This window comes from Schistocerca americana, chromosome 4 (assembly GCF_021461395.2).
Source record: "Schistocerca americana isolate TAMUIC-IGC-003095 chromosome 4, iqSchAmer2.1, whole genome shotgun sequence".
In the NCBI taxonomy this organism is placed as follows: domain Eukaryota; kingdom Metazoa; phylum Arthropoda; class Insecta; order Orthoptera; family Acrididae; genus Schistocerca; species Schistocerca americana.
Window position 1 is genome coordinate 344,691,838 of NC_060122.1, and position 19,861 is coordinate 344,711,698.

General features: G+C 37.3%; 1 protein-coding gene across 1 annotated transcript in view; it reads right to left on the minus strand.

Moving 5' to 3' along the window:
- The window catches only part of LOC124613475 (dynein axonemal heavy chain 6-like), a 984,594-nt gene that overhangs the window by 344,313 nt on the left and 620,420 nt on the right, over positions 1-19,861 (minus strand). The window contains exons 104-105 of the mRNA XM_047142181.1: positions 19,479-19,724; positions 11,264-11,501 (exon numbers count right to left, since the gene is read on the minus strand). Of these exons, the coding sequence (XP_046998137.1) occupies positions 11,264-11,501; positions 19,479-19,724 (484 nt within the window). The remainder of the gene's footprint in view (positions 1-11,263; positions 11,502-19,478; positions 19,725-19,861) is intronic.

Consider the following 19,861-nt stretch of genomic DNA (forward strand, 5'->3'; position numbering starts at 1 on the left):
AAAATTTTCTCCATAACTTATCACCATTTTTATTACGACAATTGTTAATCTGGTCAAACCGATTTAAATGATATCAATACATAGTGAGCGGTGTGTGTATTATGCTGACTGTTTTTACATCTTTGTTCCTACATGCTGTTGTTTTAAGTTCCAGTTTGTCTATATTGATTGTGTGTGTGCTAACATGTAGTAAAGTGTACCAATGTGAAATGTAATAATAAATCACTGAATGTGTACACATTTATAATGTTCTCAATATCCATAGATCCTCAACAGGTTACAGGTACAGGTACCCAGATCACTGATCGTTAAAAGTATGAGGAATCACTGATTAAAAATCAACATGTTGTGATTCAAAGTCCAGTGTGTGCTACTGTTCACAAAGAAGAATTATTTGAGTCAACAAATATGGCAACAAATTATCTAATTAATGTGCCAAAACTGAAAGGACATGAGAACTATGCAGACCGGTCATTCACTATTCAAAATGTGCTTATTCTCAAAGGATTAGCAAAATGTTTCTCAGAAGCAGTTCAGCAGAAGATTCGAAGGCCTAAGCAAAGATAATTCTTACAATTGGATCCATCTTTATATGTGCACATAAGAGAAGCAAAAACAACAGTGGACTTGTGGAAGAAACTGAAATCAATGTTTGATGACTGTGGTTTTGCAAGAAGAATAAGTTTATTGAGAACAATTATTGCAACAGGCCTACAAAAATGTGATTCTATGATGCGCTATGTGAACCAGATAGTAGACAATGGTCAGAAATTATGTGGAACAGGTTTTGCTAATAATGATGAAAGGATTCTTTCGTTATTGCTAGCAGTATTACCAGAAAAATGGTCTCCCCTGATAATGGTAACTGAGCATTTAGGAATTACAATCACAACAGGCGCAATCAAAAGTAAGCTGCTTGACATGGAAGAAGAGGTCACCACAACTGATAGTGCTTTTAGAACCAAAAGTTGGCAAAGTAAACAAAAGTTTTCTCACTGAAAACAGGAAGGACATTGTTTCCTATAAATGCAAGAAACCAGGACATTTTAAAAGTAAGTGCCCCAACAGTGACAATGGTACAAGACAAAACAAAACTTCAAATGTTTACAGTGCATTGTTTATAAGTAGCTCTTTTGACAGAAGTGACTGGTATGTTGATTCAGGTGCTAGTGACCCTCTCACAGCAAATGAAGAATGGCTGAAAAACAAAGAAAATGATGTTAACATGGATAAAATGATGGTTGCAAATCAAACAGATATCCCAGTTTGTGCTCTGGAGAAATTGCTGTAACAACAGTAATCAGCCAGAAGTCTTTTGATATTACTGTAAAAAAATGTTGTGTGTGCTCCAGAACTAACTAGAAATTTACTCTGAACAGGTTGACTGAGAAAGGAAATTTTGTTGAATTTAATAGTGATCATTGCAATATTTATAGCAAGCATAATGAACCAGTTGCAACTGCAGTTCTGATTAATGGTGTGTACAAGCTAAACATTGACAAAAGAAGTGATTTTTTGAGAATGATTACAGCATCTGATTGACATAGAAGATTAGGTCACCTAAATGTAAAGAATCTTATTAAAATGAAAAATGGTGCTGTAGAAGGAATGATATGTGAAGACATTAACATTAGCAAGCAAAACTGTGTAGAGTGAAATGAAGGCAAACATACAAGACAGCTTTTTCCACTTGGAGGCCCTAGAGCCTCTAAACCACTTGAAGTAGTACATGCAGACCTGCATGGACCAATGAAAGTTATGTCATTAGGTGGTGCAAAGCATTTTGTCATTTTTGAAGATGATTACACCTGAATGGGTTTTGTGAATTTCCTGAAGACAAAGAATAAGACTTCAGAAAATTTCAAGAATTTCAGAAAATGGTGAAGAATCAGCAAGAAAGGTAAATCAAAACAGTAAGAACAGATCATGGAAAAGAATACTGTTGTGTGAATTTTGACAGATTGTTGAAAAAACATCAGTTATCCAACAGCTATACACCAGAACAGAACGGTTTGGCAGAAAGGTTGAATACAACTGTTGTAGAAAAGGCAAGATGTTTACTGTTTGATGGTAAACTTGATAAAAGATTTTATGCTGACACCATTAATAGTGCAGTATATTTATGAAACAGGTCAGTGATTTCAAGTTTAGGGAATAAAACAACCTATGAACTATGGACTCACAAGAAATTCAACATTACTCATCTCAGAATAATTGGAAGCAAGGTCATAGTGCATATTCCCGAAGTCAAGAGAACAAAGGCAAAATAAATTATCTTAGAGGGATGTAGCAATAATACAGAAGGCTATAGACTCTATGGCCCTGAAACAAATGATTTAGTGATAAGCTGAGATGTCACTATAATGGAAAATATTAAGGATGCAGAAACTGAATAATCATGAAGAAATCACCACTTCAGTGAGGATGATGGAGAAAATGAGAAGTCTGGTACTGTATTAAGAGAGGACTTACATGATGTCTCAAAAGAAACAGTTACATCAGAGAGAGAAATTGATGATAAAAAATGTGTTATGCAAGAGGATAAAGTAAAAAAAAAAAAATAAATAAATAAATAAATAGATCAGGCAGCTGAAACAAAATAGAAGGTTTGATGATTATGAGATTTATTTTTCTGGCAGAAATTCATATTAACTTTGGGACCCAACAACTGTGCAGGAGGCCCTTAGCAGACCTGATGCAGAAGAATGGAAATGTGCTATGGACGAAGAGACACAAGCTTTTGAATACAACAATGCTTTTGAAGTGGTAATTCTTCCAGAAAGAGCAAGTGTTATGCAGTGTTAGTAGGTATTCAAGAAAAAAGAAAACAGTGAAAGTGAAGTGCAACATTGTGCTAGACTTATGGCAAGAGGATTCATTCAGAAACCTGGAGTTGATTATGATGAGACCTTTTCTCCTGTGGTAAGGCTTTACCCATTGAACTAGATTTGAATGTTACACATATTGATGTTAAGGCTGCTTTCTTAAGTGGTATTCTCAAAGAGGATATTTTCCTACGGCAACCAAAAGGATTAAATCTCTGAAATGATAAAAGAAAAGTTTTGAAGGTAAAATGGGCTATGTGGGGTTTAAAGGAATCATCCAGAGTGCAGAGTCAAAGAGTAAATGATGTTTTAAGCTGTCTAGGTTACAAAAGATCTTATTTAGAACCTTGCTTGTTTACAAAACGCAAAGATAAAGGCTTAGTTACTATAATAGCTTTATATACTTTATATCTTTTCAAATGACTCAAATGAGACTGAATTTTTGAAAAATAAATTAAGTTCAGAGTTAGAAGTAAATGATTTAGGAATGGCTAAAAATTGTTTGGGGATGGAACTCAAACATGATAAAGATAATGGAGTGTTAGCTTTAAGCCAAGAGAACTATATTGATCAGTTATTGAAAAGGTTCAGTATAACAGAATGTAAAACTGTAAAGACTCCTACTGAAACTGAACTTGATTTTCTAAATGAAGATGAAACTAAAAATTGATGGTGTAGCTTATCAAGCCCTAATAGGTAGCTTAATGTTTTATCGGGTCTTAAAAGACCTGATATCTCTTTCAATGTGAGCTACTTAACCAGTTCAATAATTCGTATACTAAAAACCATTGGAATGTGCTAAGTGAATTTTGAAATACCTGAAGAAAACCAAGAATTATGTTCTAAAGTTTAGGAAAGGAGATTTAGAATTATGTGGTTATGTAGATGCAGATTGTTCTTTAGATAGAAAATCATACTCATTTTGTTTTTAAGCTATGTGGTTCTATAGGATCTTGGCAGAGAGCTGAGTAAAGACTTGTGGGAGTGACAAGTCGATAGTCGACAAGACACTGAGAGATTCTCTTTACGAGCGGGGTTCTTTGGAGGACACGACCAGTGTTCGTTTCCCGCGTTAACGTATGTATCGATTGTGTTTGTGTGGTACAGTAAAGGTGGTCATTCACAGTATAAATTCCACACAAGTGTTTTCCTTTATGTAGTGAAATTACTCCTACATAAGTGGTGACCCCACAACTAAGCAGTGTAACAGTAGGCAAGTTTCTTGAGATATTTTCCGTGACGTCTCGTATCGACATGTCGTCTGCACAGAACCTCTTCCGCAACATCGACGGTGTCATCCAAAATATCAAGAAGGAGCTCAACATGATGCAGCAAAACCCAGCCACCGTACACTGGACCATACCAAGTGCTAGGACGGGATACACACACAATGGATATCCTCCTCCAGGGAAAGTCGACCAATCTTTCCATTGAGCGAGTAAAACCCGCTTGGACAATGACAGCACCGACTACAGTCTCAGAGACGACTTCAGACACAACTTGCAACGAACCCACACCTTCTGCAGAACCAGACAGCTGTGACCCACAGGAGCCCCACACCAGGGGACCTAATGCAGCAACGGAATCATCAAGCAGCACCCACACCCGCACTATCTGCACTCGGGCAGGCCGAGAGGTGAAGTTTAAGTACCCCACCATACCGGGTGCTCCACATTTAAGGGGGGGGGGGGGCTGTGTGGGAGTTACAAGTCGATAGTCGACAAGACACTGAGAGATTCTCTTTACGAGCGGAGTTCTTTGGAGGACACGACCAGTGTTCGTTTCCCGCGTTAACGTATGTATCGATTGTGTTTGTGCGGTACAATAAAGGTGGTTGTTCACAGCATAAATTCCACACAAGTGTTTTCCTTTATGTAGTGAAATTACTCCTACAGACTGTTGCTCTTTCTAGTACAGTGACTGAGTATAGGGCTCTTCCCAAAGATTGTCAGGAGGCTATTAATTTAAGAAAGTGGTAAGCAATAGTAAGGGTGTCACATTGTATAATGATAATCAGAGTGCTCGAGGTCAAAGCACATTGATGTTCATCATTATATGAGGTAAGCTGTGTTCAATAAAGTTGTAAAAACTCTTTACTTACGAACAGCTGATATGTCTGCAGATATAATGACAAACGGACTGAGAAAAGAAAAAAATATGATTTTCTGAACTGTATGGGTCTAGATATTTTTTAAGAAAATTATTTAAATGTTTTAAAGTGAGGATGTTAAGCTGGTCCAACCCATTTAAATGATACCGATATGTGGTGAGCTATGTGTGTATTATCTTTGACTGTTTTTACATCTTTGTTCCTACATGCTGTTCTGTTCAGTTCCAGTTCATCTAGACTGTGTGTGTGCTAAGTGTACCAGTAAAGTGTACCAGTGTGAAATGTTGTAATAAATTGCCGAATATGTACATGTTATCAGGTTCTCAATGTCCATAGAACCTCAACAACAATGACTTGTTAATGTGAGAAATGACAAGTCACAATATGGTTCAGAGTCAATGTAAAACTGTAAGTCCTTCTTGAATTGGTAGGGCAAACGAGTTCAAAGGTCAGAGGAAGAGAATGTCATAGTGTCTTCAATAGAGACACGCGTAGAAAATAACTGTGGTGTTTAAACCAATCTTCAGTTTGAGGACAGCTTCACTGTTATAAAAATGTTCTGATGAAATACTTACATATTCAGGGTGTATATGAATCAGGACAACAGGGAGATCTGGGAACAAACTGGGAATTCTTTCATCCAGGAGAAAACCTGTAAAACCCTGGGAATTTTTTAGAATTCCGGGAATTTTTCGTTTTAATTTTCAGTTAAATTTTTTAAATTTGGACCTGCAAGAATCGATACTCTAACAAAGGATATTACTGTGCAGAATAATACTGCAACAATAAAACATGAACGAGAAAAAAAAAAAAAAAAACGAAATTAAAACATAAATTGAAAAGGAAATGTGCCATATACAACAACAAAACACAGTGCTCATTGAAGTGTCTGCCAACAGCAAAATGTGTCAAAGGCTTTAGGAAGACTATGCAATGCTTCATAACAACAAATTGCCTCTGATGAACATGACATCATAACTGTTTACATTAGATTCGTTTTAACAGTTACGAGCGGGCTCGTGAGCATGCGCAGTTGAATTGCGTATGAGTAGAACCTTCTCCCGCTTCTGGCTACAGAAATGCAGCTGTTGGCTGTGTAAGCATTCACAGCAAGCAGCTAGATGCAACTGGGAAAAATTTTACTGCTGCGCCCAAGCTGCCAGATTTACGCATGCACAGCAGGCCCTGATTTATGAGGGAGGGATAGGGGCCCGGATGTATGAGGGTGGAAGAGGGGGGAGGGGGGGGGGGGCAAACCAAGGTATCAGACCTGGGTGACAGTTGCAGGGGGGGGGGGGGGGGGGGGCAAATTCATATTCTTGAGGAGAAAAAACCTTGTTTCACAAAGTGCCTAGCATCCAGCACACGTTGGACTATCGAGTACTCATATGATTTTGAAATGCATCCCTTTTAGTTTGTGAACACACTCTGTAAATGATTTTTGAATGAATCATAAGTTGAGTTTTGAATGCGTGCATAGTGTATGTGATGTCTCTGTCAGGGGAATCCTCGTCACATCTAGAAGCAAACTTTCCTGTAAACAATAGGGGACTGGGCTATACAAGCTGATCGGAGTAAAGCTGAACGAGTGAACGCCAATCGCAGTCTGATTATGTGGTTGATTGGGTTTGCGAATGATAAGCATTGTTATAATTACTAGCAAAATCCATAGATTCAGACTACCAGAGTGGAAATAAATAACTAACAGGAATAACAGGCAAGAAAAATTATGTATTATCTTCTCCGTGTTTCCAAGAAAATGAAATTTTGTCAGAAAATTTTTGGTCAGATTGCTACACTAGTAAGGGCCAGTTGTACAGTCCCCGTCTAGCAGCTGCTTAAGTTCTATTCTGGAAGCAGCACAGAAATGGGTTTGTATGAACATAACAACGCCTAACCAAAGAATAATCAGGGATAACTAAACTGGTGGTTCTGGTAGGTTTTGTGAAGTTAACCGGCGAATAAGTTTTGACAAAGGCAGGGATAGTTCCAGAATTAGTCATGACAAGATTGTTTGTTAGAACGAGGAAGGAGAAGAAACGGGAACATCACACAAATTATGGAAGAATATGATGATTCCAATTTATATAAAAATCTCGTACTATTACTTTCGATCTCATGCTCGAGAAACTGGAGCGTATGAATGAAATGTGAAACTATTTTCTAATATAAAGCTTTTTGCTTGTAGCAAGCCTAGTAGGCATTTTATGTTGGTCTTCGTGAATTATATTCTGTCGTGTTATAAAAATGACCATTTGTGGCAAAACAGTGTCATTCATTTGGTGTGTGTTACAATTGCTGCAATGTTAGAGAGGCCTATTTTGTTTTATCTAGCAGACAGTGACAAAATAGACATAATGAGATCAAGAAAGCACACCAGTCTTGGGTACTATTTGTATTAATAGTTTTTTCAGTGTTAGACAATGATATTTCGATTTTTCAGGTAGAAAACATTTGACAAACTTTGATGAGGTAATAGATTCTTTCGCAGAAAGGAAAGCATGCCATGTAAAACTGTAGCAAGATTAGAGAGGAAACAGTGCTAGGAGCTAAGGATTGAAGAAATGTGTACTGTCTTGCTTGTCTCTTGTCTTTACTGGTTTTATGTATCCTATACTTAATTTTATGTCCCCCAAAAACACAAAGTTATTAGCTAACAGGCAATAAAGAGTGCAAATTTTCTGGAGTTCTTGTTCTCCTGATTACAAATAATCCCATCCAATATTAATTGCGAGTTTTTTTTTAAGAGGGGCAGGATGTCAGACTGGGCGACTGGAAGCAGGAAAGGCACCAAAGGACATTCTAATTTCAACTGTCCTGAATATAATTTGATGGCATCCAGTGCAAAAAATATATGTTTCAATTCCACAGAGCGAAATACAGTGACATGTGATAAAAGAATGCTGTGTGAAGAGGTGTGGCACTGCACTTTGGCACACTTAAGACCAAATAACATGTGTTACATTTCCTTGAAAATCTATGTTTTCTGTATCAGATTCTTCAGAAAGATGTGCGCTACAAAATGAACATATTATTGAAAATTTGATTTTTTAAATTTTTGATGTCATATCTCAAATGCTCAAATGATTGGGAGGGGGAGGGGGGGGGGCTATCTAGTATTGCCCCGGTTTGGAAATATCATAGATCCGGGTTTGATGTGCAGAGCAGTTTGAGTTATAATGGGGAAGTGTGTAGTCTCCATGTGACCCATGTTTACATTTAGTGATTTTGCTGTTTCCTCTTCATTCACTGCTCTCACGTGAAATGGAAACAAAACAGCTTTCTGTGGCCGGGAGCTATCAAGTGAATTAAAATACATTCACATAATTATGGAAGGCTAATACATGTTATTAGTTTCAGAGTTTATTTTATTTCCATTTTTCTGACAGTCATGCTTTAATTGCCTTGTAGAACAATGAAGTTATTTTTGTCAGTTTGCTAAAGAAATTTGGTTTTTATTAATCTTTTATGCTGAGGCAGTCAATGCATTTGTTTAGTTCCACACTACTGGCTAATTTCAACTGCTTGCTGCATTTCAAGTACACGTTTTCATCTTCTAACACGTATGGCATTATGCCACAAGAAAGAATCAAAACTGAGTTAATACAGTACTGGTACTCCAAGAAAATTTACATACCGAACCCCACACTGAAAAGCTTAATATCAGGTCGAGGCCTACTTCATTGGGAAACTGGACGTACGAATGTGCTCTTTAAGCATGCACTTTAAATGTGCCATTTTAGTATGGTTCACAAAATTCCGATGCTCTTGGAGTATCCTCTGATGTCTTTTTTCTTTTATGCAATGTAAGATCTTTTAATGTTTTACACGTATGAACATACAGGCTTCCTGCATCATAATAGCTGCCAAAGTGCGGTGGCCCTGTTATACGGCATCTCTGACAGCTAATGAAACAAACCTATTCCTAAGAGGCCACAGGAATATATTGTGATGGTGGTTTTAAAAGCGTTACTTTCAAAGTAAATTTGTTTTTACACAAGTTGAACTATGTGTGAGAATGTATGATGAATTTCTTAAAACACAGAGCATTTGATGATGAGCCATTTAGAAGTATTTCGAACCTATAAGATCAGACATTCATGTCGTTATTATGAGCAAATTAATGTAGTGCTATGGGAAGCTCTCTCTCCTCTGCAGTAGCTAATTTATTTGTGGAAAACTTTGAGAACAAGTTGCTGAACTTGGCTAAAAAAATTTACTGGCACATTTTGTGATGTATCTTAAAGCGTAACACACACAAAAAAGATCAACATTGTATGTGAAAGCATAGCTTCTCTTGCAGCTTATTAACCTTAGAGACCAGTATTAGCTTTGCTTTTCATGTAGCAACACTATGTATGTTAATTTAAAACATTAACTTTTTCTGTTTGTATGTCCATGCTACTTTAACAGTGATGTTGCTATTAGCTGACTACATCACGTGTCCTGAGGTCTGAATATCCGCTGTCACCATCTGGTGGGATCACGTGACATGAGCTATGACTGGCTTACAAAAGCGTATCGCAATCTCAATTTCAATGATTTGGTTAGTAACATGGTGTATTTGGTGGAATTCGAATTTGTAATTTGGTAATACAAAACATGCAGTGTTCATGTTGCTGCACATCAAAAATCTTTCCAAAAGGGGTTTTCTTCCCCGAGTTTTGTTTTCTAAAGTGCCGGGAAATTCTACACCCATGCATAAAAACATAACCATTCAGAGGATTGATAAATTTTACAGTTCTGAGGGAAAATATACTGTCATTTAATAACATGGGAAAAGTGTGTTTTCATCCGGGAGGAAGTGTATTTTTAACTGGGAAATCCAGGAAAAATCCAGGAATTTTTTTCCCTTGTTCACGTATACACCCTGATATTATAAAAATGGACGTGAGTATGTGCATATGTTCCACATCTCATCTTAAACCACTAAACTGGTTTCAACCAGATTGGGTATACATATTCATTATTGTCATGCAACAATAACTGTGGGCTAAGAACCCCCTACCTATCATAATGCAGGAGATACGACATCTTAAACAATAAGATACTTGAAAAACTGCTGCATCATGCATGACATTTAAATTTATTACTCTACTTGCAATGAATTTTGGAGACAGTATCCACATATGACATGCTGAATGTATCTACACAAATATATCATTGTACCACACATAGTGATGAGATATGACATCATAAACACTGAGGTGAGTAAAAAAATTCTGCATCAAGCATAAAGTTTTAATACTTTTATTCTTTACTACTAAGACACTCCTACAGTCAAGTCACCATAAGGAAATGCCTGACACCACTTTTGATAGCTTTGAATTTTGAAGTGCACATGGCTTAGACAAAACAACAGCCACCTACAGTTTTATGAAGAGGTGTTACCCCAGAGATGTTTAAAAATTAACATTGTAGAATTACATTTGCCATTACAATTAACAAGTCACAGGGGCAGTCTATTAAATACTTGACTCTCCATATTTTGTTTTTTCATGGACAACTTTGTTTCACTTGCTCAAGGGTGGGCTCACCCAAGAATATATTTATCAAAGCTACTCGACATGTAAACAGGAATATTGTTTATAATCTAGTTATGAATTAAATAAACATAACAGAGAAATTTTATTTTGCACTATGTATCTTAGCTTTGGTACTGTTTTATACATGTGCACATTATGCATATTTCTTTGTATGACTGTTTCACAATTTCAGGGGTATTGTCATGAATGCATTGGAAATAAAATTTTTTTGATATTGTTCACAAATACAGTTATTTTTTTTTTTCTAATACAAAATCGGCAAAATGAACACCTGAGCAATGTTGGGTTTGTCAGTTAATTCTAATATAAAATACTGAATAATTATGTATCAGAGAAGAATGTAAGGTGATAGAACCAAACCTTATAAGCTGTGCAGCACAATGTGTCCAATGATGACAATATTTATTTTAAGAACAATAATTCATTCTCACTTATTAATGGTAACGGATGTGTTATAAGGAAGAACTGTGGTTAAGATGATTTTCTCTCTCTTAAGCCAAATAATCACCACCTTCATCACTTGTCCTAAGTTCAGCTGTGTTCAGATTCAACTTCCAGTAAAGCATGCATTTTGTTTGACCACAATTACTTCCAAGATCTGATAAATTTTGTGACTGTTTCTACAAAAGATCCTACCAGAATAAGTTGCTGCTGAGACACTGATGCAAGAAGCAGCTGACAGAGGTGCTATGTCTTTTCCTTTTCTGTTTTATTTCCGCCTCTTAAGAGTGAGCCACAAATCTCATACCAATTCATATTTAATGGTATAATAATCTGATTACCTTAACAGACTTCTCCCATCGCAGCTGCTCATCACCAAGAGCAGTTGTTAGGTGGCCAGCACGAACCAGACGGTTAGCAGTGAGTTCCATCATTCGTTCAAGCTCTGCTTTCTCATTAACACTTCTGTCATATGTTGCTTCTAGGTCTGCAATCTGTTTCTCTACTGCTGCCAACGCTTGCTGTTTCTCACGCAGTACTGACATTATTTGATTGAGTTCCTGTTCTGCTGCTGCCAGCCTTAAATAAAGGAAATAAAAAGGTCACAAGTAATCATAATCAATATTTCATATACTTTTAATCATATACTGTAGTGCTCCAGATAGTCACCCAGTTTTTATTTTCTATCTGTCATGAACTGAAGAATCAAAGAACCACAGTATACTCTGTCATACTTGGTGCTTGGAAAGCTAACATTAATAGTTAGGACTTTTTAACATTTGACTTCATCAGAGTATCCATTAATAGCAAGACTGGAAGATCATAGTTTAGTGACTCACCATTTTGTAGGGCACTGGAAAGAGGACACAAACAAGGATAGGACAGGAGGTATTCTAGTCTGTTTGAAGAAACCATTTGGTCATTCTTGTGAAGCTGTTAAGGGCACATATGAAGAACTGAAATGAGCATGGATTTAAATCTTGAACATCTTGCACGCAAGCTTAGTGTTTTAACCACTTCATTACCATGTTATGATGTGCACAGGCCTCCAGTCTTAGTACTTAATGAACAAGATTATAGTGATTACATAATATCTTTTCAAAATTTGCTCAGTTTGGGGAAATATGCTACCTTTAAAATGCCACAGTTAACTGTATATTAAAACACTAACCAAGAAGATAAGGAGAGATGTTGGAGAAATGAGACATACAGTGATTATTTATTTATCATGATTATTTGTTTATCATGACTGTTGACCCAGTAAATACCGAAGAATGTAAATGGGATATAAGTGATTTGATACAATACTTATTTATTTACACCACTTGATCACATGCAGCACAATGTACTACATGACATTGTACTTGAAACTGTCATGTACAATATGTATACATAGTAAAGTTAATGGATTAACTTACTGAATAGAAGCAGTGGTAGGGGAGAGTGTTTACTTTGGTACAATTTTCAGGCTTTCACCTCTAGTGAGCCCTGCAGTAGAAGTTTAATACAAGGGTCACTCTAAAAGAAATGCACACTATTTTTTTTTAAATCCATCTTTTATTCTACATGTTTGAAAGTTTTACAGTGTATAGATACATCCTTTAGGAACAATATTTTCATTTCTCCACATAATTTCCATCCCTCTCAACTGCCCTATGCCATCTTGGAATCAGCGTCTGTATACCCGCACGGTAAAATTCTGGACCAACCTGTTGGAGCCACTGTTTGGCAACATGCACAAGGGAGTCATCATCTTCAAACCTTGTTCCACGAAGAGAGTCTTTCAGTTTCCCAAAGAGATGATAGTCACATGGAGCCAGGTCAGGACTGTAAGGCGGGTGTTTCAGTATTGTCCATCCAAGTTTTGTGATCACTTCCATGGCTTTTTGACTGACATGTGGCCATGCATTGTCGTGCAACAGCAAAACATCCTGCTTTTGCCAATGTGGTCAAACACGACTCAGTCGAGCTTGAAGTTTCTTCAGTGTCATCACATATGCATCAGAATTTATGGTGGCTCCACTTGGAATGATGTTCACAAGCAACAGTCCTTCAGAATCGAAAAACACCGTAGCCATAACTTTTCTAGAAGGAGGTGTGGTTTCGAATTTTTTTTCTTGGGTGAATTTGCATGATGCCATTCCATTGATTGCTTCTTCATCTCTGGTGAAAAATGATGGAGCCATGTTTCATCACCTGTCACAATTATTCCAAGAAATTCATTTCCACCATTCTCGTACTGTTCGAAAAGTTCACTGCATGCCCTTTTTCTTGTTTCTTTGTGAGCCACTGTCAACATCCTGGGAACCCAACTGGCACAAACCTTTTTTAATGCCTACACTTTCAGTATTCTGCAAACACTTCCTTCTCCCATCCCAACATAGCGTGACAATTCGTTCCCTGTGATGCGTCTGTCAGCAGTCACCAATTCGTTAACTCTCTGCACATTGTCTGGAGTGTGTGCAGTTCGAGGGCTGCCACTGTGAGGACAATCCTCAATATTGTCGTGCCTGCTTTCATCACATAACCTGCTTGCCCACCGACTAACTGTACTGCGATCGACAGCAGCATCTCCAGACACCTTTTTCAACCTCTTGTGGATGTTTCCCACTGTCTTGTTTTCAAAGCACAGGAATTCTATGACAGCACGTTGTTTCTGATGAATGTCAAGTGTAACAGCCATCTTGAAAACATGCTGTGATGGTGCCACTCACGGGAACAGGTTGAACTAAGTTTGAAAACAAGCAGGAAGGATGTATCTACACACTAAAACTTTCACACATGCAGAATGAAAACTGTATTTTTACAAAAATAGTGTGCATTTCTTTTGGAGTGTCCCTCATACATGTTCTAATTCCAATTTTAAAGGATGGCATTCAATTTTGATGTACTATAGTCTTTTTCTGAAATTACAAAAATTAAGGTTTTTCCACATGTGAAAACATGTTCCAGGGTACAACTTTTCCTTGTACCTAGGAACAAATATTCAACTGAAATTTAAAGGTGTTGCACCTGAGAAAATCTTCTTAATGTTCTATTTAATAGTCTATCTGTTACATTATTATCTAATACACAGCAATAATCAGTAAGTAAAATCAAATTAAGCAGACATATTATCAAAACCAGTTACAATTAAATACACCTGGAAAGAAAAGCTATTGGAAAGTAATGCAAATTTCCACACACAAGGCAGGTAAAATTGTCGAGTCATTAAAGAAACTCACTTCATTTGCAAGTATCAATGTTCCATGATAAAGACCTCCTTCCGTTTCAAGATATAACATGGTTCATAAAAAATGAAGAATGGCTTAACTGTACACATGTATAAATATACTTAGGAAAAAAGAAAAATGCACCACAAAGGAATTATCCAGGGTTGCCACAAGTTTCTCCAAGTGAAATTCCCTAATTTCCAGACAAGCTTTAGCATTTTTCGTAACACATTTAGAGATCTCAAGGGTAAATTGACAGTCTGTCTTTGCAGCTACTATACAATAAACAATAATATTGCAAACGAGGAAATATATATAGACACACACATGGCAAGCAGATGGCACTTCTTGATGTGAGCAAAAATTTTAAGTACTAACGTCAACATCTTTTGTAATGAACTATTTTTAAATGGAGAATGCAACCCAAATGGTATGTGTGTTCCAAACTGCGGTAATTTTATTTCAATAAAATGAAACACATTTGGTGACAAAAACATGTATTTCCTTGGTGTCGCATGACTGATTTAAAGACTGATTACCCTGTAGTTTGGTCCCTTTATTCCCCAAACCAACCAACCAACAGATTTAAAATACCTTTACTGATTTCAGAAATAACCTCAGAAAAAAGTAGGCCTCTTGAAAGAAGTACGAAAGGCGGGGAAGAATTGTGTAAACCAACACTATAGCCTAGGTGACTGCCAATAAAATGTTGGTTCTACTATGTTTGTTATTGTTGATTATTACCTACCCATTATTTTACAGGCATTTTGAGATTTTTATTTCGAGAAATATATGAGTACATAGTGTAAAATCCACCAGAAACTGACACAATTTTGTTCTTCTTATTGTCCATACTTTCTAACATATAAAATGTCTACAAAACACCACACCATACAATGCAGTGACAGTTACAATTCCTGAAATCCATCACTCGTGTCATCTAGCCTGCTGAGCAGCACCACAGAACTGGGTCCATGCATAAACCATAAAAAGCTGCTGCATTACACCACACACAAACAGACTTGGCCCGCAGGCAGATCAGTGAGATTGGATCCAACAGGCAGTGCCTGCACATTAGAGGGAACCAAATGTCTTCAGATCAGTAGGCCCAATTAATTATGGATATCCATGAGGTTTTGGCCTGTCACAGAAATCCACTCGTGTGGCTGGCTATTCAGGCGCCACAGACATGGTGATGAAATGAGAGCATGGTGAGCAATCCATGCAAAAGATAATTTTATCAAATACTCTGAGATTCAATAATAATGAGGATAGGTAGCAACTCATCATGAAGATGACTGCTGAACCACAGACCGGCATGCAGAAAAGACAATCACACTCTCACAACTAAATATGCAGCCATAGCTTTTGTCAGAAAACAATCACTCAGACACAACTTATGCACACATGACCACTGCCTCTGGCTGCTGTATCTATGGTATCTGAGAATCAGATCCAAACAAACCACTCCTCATGCCTCCCTGCCTCTCGTCGGCAACTGCTCTAGGCTAGTGGAAAGAAGTGGTGCCAGCACTGACTGCAAGCTGAAGAGAGTGGTAGGATGGGGAGAAGCAGTATTAATGAGGCAGCAAAGATGCAGTGCACATACTCAGCTGCACCCAGCCAACAATGAAGCATGGTACCTGAGTAAAAAAAAAACATTTCATCCACTGAGACAAAAATAAGATTTTTCCAGTGTTTTTTTTTTTTTTCCAAATTTCCCTGATTCCCCTGACAAGTTTGAAATTCCCTGATTTCCAGAACCTGTGGCAACCCTGTTATCCAAATGGGATGGAAATCAGTAGATGTGATGTCTATGTATATGTACATGTAAAGACAAACAAATGATTGTAATTTCAGAAATACTGGATTATTTATGCAAGAGAAAGAGCTTCACAAACTGAGCAAGTTAGTAACACGTTGTTCCACCTCTGGTTCTTATGCAAGCAATTATTTGGCTTTGGTGTGTTAGATTATCAGAATCCTTATCTGGTTAGAGGGTCCTTCCCATAATGCTCCAAACATTCTCAATTTGGAAGAGACTCACCAACCTTTCTGGCCAAGGTAGGTTTGGCAAGCATGAACACAAGCAGTAGAGACCTCGCCATGTACAGGCAGGCATTACCTTCACAAAATGTAAACCCAGGATGACTTGGCATGAAGGGCAACAAAACAGGGTGTAGAATATCATCAATGAAAAGCTATTCTGTAAGAGTGCTGCAGGTGACAACCAAAGTGGTCCTGTAATGAAATGAAATGTCACTGCAGACTATCACTTCTGGCTATCAGGCCATATGTCAGACACAGTCAGGTCGGTGTCTTACAACTGTGGGGGACACCTCCAGACACGTTTTTGCTGGTGTCAGGGCTCTGCTCAAAGCAGGACTCAACACTGAAGGCAATTCTAATGAGACTCCAGGCTGAAGTTATGTCTGGAGATGCTCTGGACAATAGTGAGATACCAACCTGACTGTCATCCATGATACAGCTTGACAACCAGGAGTGATGGTCTGAGATCCCATTACTTTTCATAGCAGGACTGCTTTGGTTGTCATCTGCTGTACCCTTACAGCATAGCAGGATGTTGGCAATATTGTATAACTCATTTTGTTGCCTTTCATGGCAAGCCATCTTGAGCTTTCATTTCAGTATGATAATGACCGCTCGCACATGGTGAAAGTTTCTACTGCTTGTCTTGATGCCTGCCAAATCTACTTTGGCCAACAAGGTTGCTGGATCTCTCCCAACTGAGAACATGTAGAGCATTATGGGAAGGGTCTTCTAACCATCTTTTGATTTTGATCATCTAATGCACCAACTAGACAGAATTTGGCACAATATCCCTCAGGAGAACATCCACTCAACTCTGTCAATCAATGCCAAGGCGAATACCTGCTTGCATAAGGGCCACAGACAGACTAACACATTATTGATTGGCTCAATTTGTAAAGCTCTTTCTCTTTGTCTTAAGAGAGTAGTTCTAAAACTCTACACTTCCATCTAGAACCGTGACAGCTATTCCCTGATGCCTTAACACATTTCCTATCACCTTGCCCCTCTTTCTTGTCCTTTTTTTAAATGTATTACTTTTTTCTTTGTTTATATGGAGAAACTTCTCACTTCCTGTATCATCACTCCACCTTATTTTCAGCACCTTTCTATAGCACCATGTCTCAAATGCTTAGACTCTCTTCTTCTTTAAGCTTCTACAGTCCACATAAACTCATACAAAAAGTAAAAAGGCCCCATACCTAGCTTTTGGAAATAATAATTCTTCATTTGGTGAGGAGAGATGGATATGTTGGGGAAGGTTGAAAACAAAATATGTTGGGGAAGGTGAAAAAGGAAGGAGAGGTTACTCAGGCCCCATGATGAGAGAGAGAGGGATCAACCTGATGTGAGGACGAGGGTTGACAAGATGAGAAGTGTCATAGGATGTAGGTCATACTCTGTCTGAATCCTCCCCTTCATCTTTTCCTACCATTATTCTCACTGCAGGTGGGTCTCTCTCATCTTGTGGTCAGAACCACAAGTCCTTCTTTTTTAACTTTTACTAATATACTCCTTTCGCACCCCCAAAAAAAGACCTATTACTTCCAAAGGCTAGGTACTCACTGACCAGCCATTCTGTCTCATAATTTATTAATTTCCTTGACTGATTAATCTATATCTTGAAACATTCCACAAACCTGAAGACCATGGGTCTTACAGAATATTAGAAAAGTTTTTTTATTATATACAATTCTGTTAAACTCAATGAAAGACATTAGTGGTGCTTCTAGTTGTTTAAATATTTGTAGAAAGACATTTTTAATATATTCTCTTGGATGTTCAACTGAACCACTTAGTCCTATTTTTATTGCTACATTTAAAAAGTGGTTGTTAAAAGTACTTGCAGCTTGCGGGTTCTCAGATACAACAATGCCATTTACTTTAATTGTTATGGTGTCCTGTACAGACTAGCTATCCTGTCTCCCATTTCACAATATATCATTTAGTTTTAATCTTATTTTCTACATTACTTATTTCTATCAGGATTTGAATACTTCTGGACATTTTACTGACATTCCTTAAAATACTACAGTTTTTTGTAGTATGTGAGAAATTTCAGATCTAGACTTATTTCCCCTCTGCCTCTTACAGGTCTAGACTTATCTCCCCTCTCCCTCTTATATGAGATTTTAATTCCCTTGGTGATACATGGTTTACTTTTCTTAAATGAATTTTCTGGATAACCTTTTGGGAAAACTACTTTCAAATACTTGTTCTGACACAAATTCACTATGGAAATAATTGAATTTGACATTAACTTCTCTTTCTATATGTCTTTTAATCTACTCTTAAAATTATGCATTCTGTTTTCATTGATGAGGGCTGCTTTGCAAGAACCTGCCTCAGGGCTGTATGGAGCTATACTGTTTATCTCCATTAATTGTGCATCATGAACAGGTAGTTTATTAACAACTGGACACAGATTAATTGTTTCAGCCTGAGCACTGTCTATAAATATGTTATCAATCGTGGTCCTGCTATCTTGATGCTCATTAGTTGCAAAATTAAATACTGAAGTTATATTGTAACACCCAAATAATGATACCAGTTCATTTTTTCCTGCCTATATCTTTCAAGAAATCCACATTAAAATCACCATAAACTGCTAACTGTTTCTTCTTGCCTGCCTGGTACCTCAATAATGCATCTAAATTTTTCATAAATAGCTGAAAGTTTCCTAGAAGGAATCTTGTAGGTTGTTACAATCACCAGAGAAGCATTCTGCAATAACAACTCACAAGCACATGTTTCTTAGGTTCTTATCTACACAAAAACTGTTTGTTTCAATATTTCTGACTTTCTGTCCATCTCTTACTCACGTTCCAACTCATCCTTTTTCCATGTTAACTATACTTGAAAATTATGTTACTTTATAATTCCTGATATTTAACTGCTCCATCCATGGGGTTACATAATATTCAGAGAGGTGCAGAACATCTATATCATCTATACCCGGCTTTTGTTCTAGCACTTAGCTTACACCTATCCTATGACTGCTTTTCTTTCTACTGGACTTTTCAAACAATCTAGCCTTAAACTTGTTTCTGTGAATCTGCTGCATTCTGACTTTGCTCTAAACATGGTTCAGGCTCCTCTCTTATACCAGGTAACAAGTCAAAGTAATTGGTAACCATAATCTGAAATGTCACCTCCTCCCTGGTGACATAAAGAAAACATCATAAATAATCAAATGAAGATTATCTGTGACAAACACGGTTTTAAAGCAATGAGAAAATGATCTTATGCAAGCATTATTGAAAACAAAAGTGCGAGTACAAGGAAGTGTACTAACTTTGCTTTCTTTGGCTGTACAACACGATATGCTTTGGCATAACAATCAATTGCTCGTACCCACATGCATATCGATTTACACACTTTTGATACACCTGCGACAGTCTCAGGGGTGAAGTCTGGATGATCCACATACTGTTTCAGTTTCTTCAACATGTTGTCTGTTATATTGTCCTTTTCATAGTCTTGAAGCCTCTTCAGGAAGTTAGTGTCTCCAAGCAGGGTTTTTGCTGAAGCCCAGTCAGTTCTGTAAAGATATTTAATACAATCTACACAGATTCTGTGTACTAACAAGATGACATTCATTGTCATACTATACCAATAACTACTCAGTAACAAGTCAAACCTTCTATAGTTTTCAACACCATATGATTTTACAACAGT